Genomic DNA, 9,716 nt, shown 5'->3' on the forward strand with positions numbered 1-9,716 from the left:
TCTTGTCAGGATGGACACAAAATACACTAATTCAATGTCTCTAAACACACTGTCTCTGTCCGTGTCTCTTTTATCAAACATGATTTTATGTCTCTATGTCCATGTCTCAATGTCCCGTATGTCTCTATATTCATGTCTCAGTGTCCTGTCTCTGTAAACAAACGCAGCCTAAAAAGTTAAAAATGAATCAGCTCCCTTTGGCTCTCTTTTAATATATTTCTAATTCTAATAGCTTTTGTCATTTACAAACGTCTCGTTCAATTATACTCAAATGAATATTGTGTCATAATAAAACACTAAATTGCTCCCGAATAATCCGGAACGACGTCAGGGTAACAGGTACCAAGTGCCAACTTAACAGCATTACACAGGTTCCATACAAAATTATTCAGCCTTGTATTTTACTTTGTTTAATCATTACAAAAAAATGGGACTCTATCAACTCGTCAGTTATGAATACAGAAAAATTCAGAGAAAAAGTTCCCCAGCAAAGCCGCGCTACATCGTATATATATTATATGTGAATCCAATTGCTACACTATAATGGATCCCCAGCTCATCTTTACAAAATTAGTCTAACCACTCCCTTCCCTTTCCTTATCTCTCCCCCTTTCCTATACTAAGAAAAAGAAAACTATAAAGTGAATAATCTGTTACAGGTGCTTTCCATGACCATTGGCAGCGATGACTACACCAGCATCGCCACAGGAAAATGACCAAGAATATCGAGTAGCATAATCTTAGCATATATTTGTGCTCCTAACGTTCACAACTTCCAAATTAGGTTCCAACTCCAACCATTTCTCACTGTGCTTCCACTTGTGTAAATATCCTTAGCATATATTTTGCAAAAAAACCAAGACGTATACGAATAGATCATTCATCGTCATCTGTTAAGGCTGCAAAGGAAAAAGGCTTGAATTTGTAGCCATCACCATGGTAGAATTTGTTTTGAAATTCGACCCAGTGAAGCCGCAGGGCATGAAGAAAAGCACTAAGAGTCTCCATCATAAGCAGTATAAAGGCAGTTGCAAAGGCAAACACGGCAAGCCCCAGTAACCGAATGATAAGATTGTCATACCTGTAACAATTGCAACCAGGAATGACATTAACGATTAAAAACTAATATTTAAAATAAATAAACACGACAAAGAAATGCAGATGGGCCAATGGTATATAAAAAGATAGGTTATAACTTATAAGTTTAACTCACCCCCAAGCAAGAAGCAGAACTTTCTCATAGAAAACAGTAGAAAGTTCGGAGTGAGCCAAGCTGCAAAATGGTTAGATAAGTTCAATAAAGGAACAAGAATCTCTAAAGCAGGAATTTGCAGAGTAGAGGAAAATCATGGCTGAGCAGACCTAAGTGCCCAAAGTCGAAGATACGAAGCTGTATTTGAAACTGAACCTAGAATAAACTCAATGGCGTGGATCATTTGGTGAACAAAAACCTCACTGAAATTGAATTCTTCATGATGATGTTGCCTGGCAGAATCTGGCTCCTCAAGATCCATCTCAGAGGTATTAAGCATACCATAACTACGACCTTGAAATCTCTGTTTAATACCAGCAACATAAAATATGAGTCTCAGAAAACTCATTGTCATGGCCTCCTTAGTTACAAGCTAAGACAAAAGTATAGAACAAATAGCTGGAAAAGATGTCTGCACAGCTGATAGGACTTTCAAGTAGAATGCTGATAAGGTTTTCCAGGAGAACTGATGTTCAACAATGTTGAGAATAAATATACAAATATGTGCATGATAAAGAAAATCATAAACAACGGAGGTAAAAATGGCACCTCAGTATGAATCTTCTTTAGTATAAAAGGTTTTGGAAAGAGCATCCATGGAGCCGCAATCAGTGCCAAAAGCAATAATACAATCTGCAAATCATGTGCAAAACTCAGCATGATGAAAACTGAGGAAACATAACAATTAATTATGCAACAACAAATAAAAGAATCAGATTCATACTTGAAGTGGCCTTTGACCCCAGAACAGCTCATTATCACCAAGATTATCTGTGGGGCTCAAAAACATGTATATCATTACATGATAAAGGTCCGCCTGAGAACCAGTACACCACTTAACAACAATGAGGAGGGAGAGATACCCAAATAAACTGTTAAGGAAAATCATCTGCGGCACAAACTGGTACCTGCCAGCAACATGAAGAGTAACTGAGTGAGGTCAAACCTTCAATGAAACAGATAACATAATAATAACTGAATGAGCCAGGAAGAGTGACACACCTTATATCCAGTGAGTTCCCAAAAAACCGAGCATTAAAATAACTTAATATAATTCCCAAGTTCATATGCACCACACCAAGCAGAATGGACATCTTCATCTTCATAGAGTTCAGAAAAGCCAACTCTGAACGACTTCCACGCCACTTGGGATCCACACCAAATGGATATGGATCTCGGACTTTGACCAAGCCAATAGTATGTGCATCCCTGATAGGAGGTAATGGTGTTACGGGAAATAAAGGGTCAAAGAATAATATAGTAACATATATGCTGGAAATACACACACAGAATCTATTAATATCTAATGAAAAATCACGACCACATACTAATCTACCATGTTATGGAAACTCACCTAGATCCATCAATAGTAGTAGTAGTAGTAATGAAGAAGAATAATTTCAAGTAATAAACATATAATGTACAATGGAACTCAAAATTATGAGGAGAAATTATGACAAGCAAGCAAGGTGTTATATTATCAAGGTAATAAAAAAATAAAATTAAAAAACAAAAAAAGAAAACAAGGCATTGAAGTGCATCAAAGTTAGAGGTAAGAAACAAAAAACATACCTGCATGTATTATCTCGGCATCTGTAAGCTGACTCACCAAATATGTGAAACGGAACAGAAAAGAATTCATTGTAGATTAATCCACAATAGATTGAGAATAGTGACATCAAAAGAAGTACATAGCGTCCACCAAATAGCATCTCCATAAAACTTCCAAGCTTCTGCAGAAAATAAATAGAACTACTAGGTAATTAACTGCCATGCCAAGTACACCAAAAGTAAAGGACATGCTTTATCCCTCTCTAAACTTCTATTTACTACAACAGATTTTTTTCAATAAAACACTTAAAAATTTTCAAAAATTTTTCTAACACAAAATAATCAGGTTTTTCTGGTACAAAGTCTACAAGATACTAAAGAGAAAAAAAAATTGTAGTTCCAAGAAAATGCCACCTTGCCAGTGCTGTATTTATGAGCAAAATAATATTAAACACAGGACACGCCACATCTAACAATAAAATGCTTAGACAGCATTCATTTTTTGAGCACCAACAACGAAAAGGAAGAAAATTCAAATTGGCACATCTCAAAAATAAGATTATCCATTCATCAACTATATAGGTCACAGCCCATTACATATATTTGGCATAATCATTAAGTTTCTGATTGGTTTTATAAAACAGCTAAAACAAAATTACCTGGGTACTGAGCTTGCTTTCGCGCGCTATAAGAATCAATGCTCCCAGCAACAGGCAAATTCCATGACCCCAATCCCCAAACATCACAGCAAATAGGAAGGGGAATATAATAGTTGTGTAAACAGCAGGATTTGCTTCTTGGTATCTCGCAACACTGCCAAGTTGAAGGGCTAATCAGGAATCTTGCAAGTCTTCATTAATTATAAACAGAGGAAGTAATAGCTAATGCACTAGAAAAAAAATTTCTCAAGGCACTATATATTCCTAGAATAACAATGCAGAGTCAAAAAGCTCAAACAATACGAAGGAATTGTATCATAATTCATAACTTCTAAAGAAGCTAGACATTCTCTTAGACAGGTTGAGATTAACAAACAAGTTTAGAAAGAGGTGGGAACGGGACAACTCGCCCACTTTTTCTATCCATAAAGATTCATGCACCCAAGTGTACAGAGGAATCTGTGATTTGTAAAATACTGATTAGGTTGAAAATCGAAACTTCAGTCTTTTTCCCTATTCTTCCCAGTATACAAAGCTTTGTTATCCTTCTCTAATTATCTATTTAGTCAAAATCCACTAAATCCAGTTGGTTTTCCATGGACAAGTAAGAAACTTTCTATGAAACATCTTATCACGAATTTACAAATTCAATGGCATCTTAGTGCAAGTTTAACTAGCAAAAAGAAATAGCTCTACATGCTGAGGTTAGAAATTACAAAAACCAGGCAAGATCATGTCATCCTAAATTATCTTTCTGAAATTCTACATATACTAATCAGATATTTACCATCTATTGACCGAAGTATATGGACAAATAATGCAATAGAAAGCACTCCAAACAATAATTAAGAGATTAAACTATTCACAGAAACACAAAATATAAGGCTCACCCATATGCATCAACAATCTCCTGATATGGACTTGTGAAACTGTTGGTCCTAAAATATGTAGGAGGTGATTCCACTGCATCCATTGGATGGCAGATTATGCCTACTTGTGAACTGCTATCGAAAGTTGCCCGTTGCAATGCCTCCTGAATCTGAAAAATCATTAAGTGCAAGCTCTCTATTAGAGAATGTACATCAAACATGTTTTTAACTCCTGAAATATTAAAAGGATAATAAGTGAATGGTAAGGGTGCAACCCAGCTTAAAGGATTCAGAAATCACCTGTGTTTTTGCAAATATAGGGCACCATCCCTCTCCAACAAGACACTTTTTTGTGACATCAAAATTTAACATGTTCAGTGTATCATACACGGCCTTCTCTCTTCTTACCTAGGACAAGATGATGAGAGCAGTTGGTTCAAAATGAGAATTGATTACTTGCACAGGATAAGATATATTAGGACTGCTTTGCAGTTGAAACAAGACAGACAAAAAGAAAATCATACCATGTTCATCCAGTCTGATAGATGTTCCCCTACAGAAGCTAGAGCCTTATTGCGGTGCCTCAACCCCGCATCCAAAGTTGCCTCCAAGTCAGTAAGGCGCGACGAAACCTATATCCAAAAAAGCAAATTCTTGACCCCTAAAACATCATTGCAAGAATATGCAAAACTCAACAGTTAAAACTTTAAAACAACATCTTCCTTGGAAAACTAGAAAAGCATACCAACCTCTCTAGTTATTTGCCTCTGCTTGCTTATATCTTCTGGAACAGGATAACAATTTGCCCCAAATGCCTCACAAATTTTCAGAATCTTAGTTCTTGCCTGCTCCCCAGAGAAAAACACGACGAACACTGTTTTCTCAATCTGAAAAGAAAAGGCCGGGGGGTATGGGAACAGAATAGGTCAGAATGATGTGTTTGGGGGGAAAAAAGAGGGGGAGGGGGTGTTGGTGGAGGAGAAAGCCAAATCTATCTTCTTAAAAGTAATAAGAAAGAAGAAAACCATTTCAGCTGAAACAGGATCCATGATTTGGTCGTCAGCTGGTGCCTGATTGAAAAGCATATTGCCTCTTGTAGCACGAAACAACATCCTTTCAAACCGAAGTAGCTTGGATTTACAAATTATCCCACTGATAAATCTTAAACCAGATGGATTTGATGGTCCAGGTCTTATTTCCTGCAAATTAAAATTAATTTAGTGGATTGACAAGATATAATAAATTTACTAAACTAGTAGAGAATATTTGCAATTTTCAGACTAAGCAATTGCTACAAGGAACCTGTTCAAGCAAAGATGTTGTTTCAACAAAGTCATTTGAGTATACATTCTCTTGTAGTTCTCTCTCGTCAGGAATAGCACGGCCATGACTTGAAACAAGAAAACCACATGCCTAAAATTTACCCACAAAGTTATATCAATACATACATGAAATAAAGCATATAGAAAATATTTTATTTGCTAAGAAGAATGGTATATCATTTTTTGAGCTAACAAATTAAAAACCAAAAAAGGGAGGGGGTAAAAATAAGGAAAGAGTACTAATATGTCAATAACAATAAACAAGGTGCATATCTACACCCCTAAACTTTGAAATTAAACTGAGAATATGCTTGCTACAAAACATCAAGAAGAAAAATAAATAAATAAATAAATACCTTCTGCAATACAATCTTGAATTCGAGGAGTTCATTATATGATTGCCGAAGTTTGTCACTGTTGGAATTCATTTCAATTAGCTCATGTTCATGCTCAGCAAGTTGTATCTGGTTAAAGTGAAATCAAATAGAATTTAAATCAGAGCACACCCACCAACTTAAATAGCAGCAGCATGTCATTGCTGGCAGCTTGAGAACATCAAATACAAAATCTTTGGAAATAATTGAATATTATACACACACAGACACGACCAAAAAAAAGGGACATAGAAAGACACCTCTAAATCCTCCAAGTCAATCTCTGGTTGCAATGCAGTATGAGAAGAAGACATTATGCCAGCTTTATTGATTTGATCCTTGAAGAATCGTAGCTTCCGTGACATTTCCGCACATCGCTTTACCTGCCAAAAGTGGAATGTGCTACCCATTAATAACAGAATGAACAACAAATAAAAAATGTTATTTAAAAAAAGAAAAGAAAGTCATTACTTCTGATGATAGATAACATATATCTAGTTCAATAAAATTATAAACAAAATTACAGGAAACTTGTTTGGTACAAAATTTAGTAAATGCACTCCCAAAGAAAAACTAACACCCAAAGTCCGACCAGTTTGTTCAGTGTTCTAAAATCAGATTATGATAATTAGGGTGAGGATTACCTGGCATGCACAAAACAACCTATGTTACTGATTTTGCCTTTTGATATTTTTTGGCGACATATATTGATATTTGTTATGAGAATTGGCCATACAGATAAGACTCATATCCCAACAGCAGAATAAAATCTACAGAATACAGACAAGACCATTCAAAATGATAAAGGAGGCTAATTAATGAAATGAAGGTTACCTGATTAACAAACGTTCTTTGGAAAGGGCTTTTATCAGCATTTAACTGCAGACAAGGAAACAGTGTTCAAAAGTAAACAATGAAGGATGATAGAAAAATTTTAAGCCAGCAATCTATGAACAATAAACTTTACAGAGCCAAACGGTACTGCTACGACCAACAAGCCTACAGAGAGGGAAAGAAAAATGTTCAAATAAACTCTGAATCTGCAAAGCTCCCACCTAATATATTATAAAGACACAATTTGGAAGGGTCAAATATTATCCACGTAATACACACAGTTGTTACTCTCTCCAACTGCAAGTGTCTGATAGAACAGACCAGACTCAGAAGTAACACGATCATTTTTCGTGTGAAAATCCAGCATATTCAGATAATCAGAGCCTTGATTTTGGACCTGAAAAGGCTTAAGGCTATAGCTCCTAAAATGAATCGTATTTATCACATGCAGTGTAGCTGGTTCTCCACCAGATTTAAGCAACTCCTTCTAACATTCTAAAAGAGCTGCTAACGAAATAACAAATGCCACCAAAAATATCCTCCAACAAGTTAAATTATGACTGGAAAAACATAGTCAACTGCATGTGAGGCCACTCGGTATAAAATTACCAGTAGCATTCACCCTTATCAACTATACTCAAATATGTATTGGAAGTTGAAGATTGTTGGAGGTTGGACCCAGCACTTTCAACACCTCCTGATCCAACCCGGTATTAACAACCTTCAACAAGAATCAAACATAAACTACAGCTCGAGAACCTAATTAGTAATTGACTAATTGACAAAACTACTAAACTTAGCTCCGCAATCTACAATTCTACATTGTTATGAACAATCCATAATCCATACAACCAACAACACAGACCAAATTCGAAGCTCTTTACTCTCTAATTATAATTTCATTCAACAACTCATAAATCTAACATAAAGACACAGTTAAACGCCGAATCAGTTTGCATAAACTGTTTCGGCATGTAGGATCCAAAATCCAAAAACGCATTCAAAATGGAATCTAGTATCGCCGCATTTCCAACCTATGTCAATTACCACATCTAATTCATTCAAGCAGCAGTAGCACAACTCATAAAACCATGCAACTTAGGGAAACGCCACACAAGACTTGGAGAACACCTCAAAACACCAAAAATAATAGCCGAAAAGAATAAGCAACACGAGGAGCGAGAAAATGGAGAAAATCTGAAGGAAGCAAGCTCGGATCTGGAAGAAAAAGAGAGATTGAGCGAGAAACTCACGTCGCGGAATTGGAGGAGTCCGAGTTCGCCGAGGTAGGAGATGGCTCGGTGAGCGGACTCGGCGGGGATGATGAGCTGGACGAAGGTCATCTTCTCCGATCGCATCAGATCCATCGGCGTCAAGTTGTCGAGGAACTTCTCCATTTTATCGAGAAACATTGCAGAGAAAAATCAATGGATCTAGCCTTCACACGCTCTTATATATAGATCTGATTCTGAAGGCTTGCGTTCTTCGTGCGAGTTTTTATGTGTGTGGCGTAGGGAGTGGGAAATTAGAGTTTAATTTGAAGAAGGTGAAGTTTAAGACTCCGTTTCCAGTTTCCCCTTCCCAACTGCCATTGGAATCGAAAAAAGAATGAAAAAAGTGGGAACAAGTATAAAATGAGACCAACGCTATTTGTTGTTGTTGGTGGTGGTGGTGGTATTTTTTCTCTCTATAAAATTCCTCAAGGCTCGTAGATACACTTACACATGCAATCGGTGACGGTGTGATTCATATATCGTAATCTAACAGCCTGTAATTTTACCTATCCATGGCGCAATCACAATAACAATTTTTAATTTCAAAGAATTGACATACTATTTACTTCACATTAATCTATTTAAATCCTTAAAAAGTAACACGAAAATATTATATTAGTACAAAATATTTGACTTTTGTAATTATTAATTATAACAAAATTAAATTACTCTTCATTGATAACATAGTAAATTAAATTTATGCTCTCATGTTTTTAAAATTTTCAGATTTTTCTCAAAAACTATGGAAACTCTCAGGATTTTTAATAATAGCTTTTTTTTAAAGATTTTTGTCTTTATTTCAAAATATTAAAATGATTTATCACATTGAAGCACCATTTATAGAACATTACTGCAATTTATATAGTTATTAACTTTTTATATAGTTTGATGTATTGATGTTAGTTTTCTACCGACTACCGGCACTATTTGTTAGTTAATTTCCAATAGTCTAATATCAATGAACTTAATTGATCGAGTTTGTTTAATATTGATCCAAATAATGGCTTTGACCAAACAAATAGTTCTTGCTATATGCATGCTTCTAATCCACTTCTTTCTGTTGCTTCCACCCTAATGCAAAAGGGAGATTCATAGCCAAATCTAGGGTGCACTTAGTAAACTCACGTGCACAGTGCACCACTTTCATCTCATCCATCCAATACAATAAACCATTAAACCTATGGTTGAAACTTAAAACTGAGTAGTGGTGCATTCCAAAACCAGCATTACAATCTGTTACCTAGTGCAAGCAGCAATATGCATTGTGCTTTTATATCCTAAATAAATATATTGATTTATACGATATTCAAAATAAAAATGTGTGTGTGACCAAATTCGAAACATGCTAGAAAGAATAAGGCTTTGTCGGTGACCCAAATATGCTTCTCCTTGGAGGCACCTTCAACCTTTTGGGAGCCGTTGCATGAAACACTAGCTCAAGTCGAACAACGTTGTCATAAATGGAAGGAAGAGTAATTTACAATCCACCATAGATCATAGATTTATAAATATATTATTAGATCTTGGCCGTTAAATAAAATAGTGCCTGGTGTACCGCACTTTTTAAAAAATGCACCATAA

The 9,716-nt window shown here is 35.8% G+C and overlaps 1 protein-coding gene across 1 annotated transcript; it reads right to left on the reverse strand.

Annotated features, from left to right (window-relative positions):
- Positions 1–377: 377 nt before the first annotated feature.
- Positions 378–8,587, reverse strand: LOC130944553 (V-type proton ATPase subunit a1-like). The gene is made up of 18 exons (XM_057872913.1): positions 8,115–8,587; positions 6,862–6,906; positions 6,288–6,410; positions 6,010–6,117; positions 5,634–5,744; positions 5,357–5,530; positions 5,081–5,218; positions 4,856–4,963; positions 4,632–4,739; positions 4,353–4,501; positions 3,463–3,616; positions 2,825–2,985; positions 2,255–2,461; positions 1,977–2,160; positions 1,802–1,885; positions 1,363–1,556; positions 1,214–1,273; positions 378–1,081 (listed from the first exon to the last, which is right to left on the reverse strand). The coding sequence occupies exons 1-18, from the start codon at positions 8,271–8,273 to the stop codon at positions 877–879; spliced, it is 2,472 nt and encodes an 823-aa protein (XP_057728896.1). The 5' UTR covers positions 8,274–8,587; the 3' UTR covers positions 378–876.
- Positions 8,588–9,716: the final 1,129 nt, after the last annotated feature.

This window comes from Arachis stenosperma, chromosome 8 (genome assembly GCF_014773155.1).
Source record: "Arachis stenosperma cultivar V10309 chromosome 8, arast.V10309.gnm1.PFL2, whole genome shotgun sequence".
Lineage (NCBI taxonomy): Eukaryota > Viridiplantae > Streptophyta > Magnoliopsida > Fabales > Fabaceae > Arachis > Arachis stenosperma.

What these genes read in the sequence shown, in the direction of transcription:
- LOC130944553 (XM_057872913.1), bottom strand. Translation starts at nt 8,273, where the DNA reads ATGTTTCTCGATAAAATGGAGAAGTTCCTCGACAACTTGACGCCGATG. An exon ending in ATCCTGTTTCAGCTGAAATG is followed by an intron (nt 5,219 to 5,356) that starts GTTTTCTTCTTT and finishes TTTTCTTTTCAG; the next exon opens with ATTGAGAAAACAGTGTTCGT. An exon ending in TATCAGACTGGATGAACATG is followed by an intron (nt 4,740 to 4,855) that starts GTATGATTTTCT and finishes ATCTTGTCCTAG; the next exon opens with GTAAGAAGAGAGAAGGCCGT.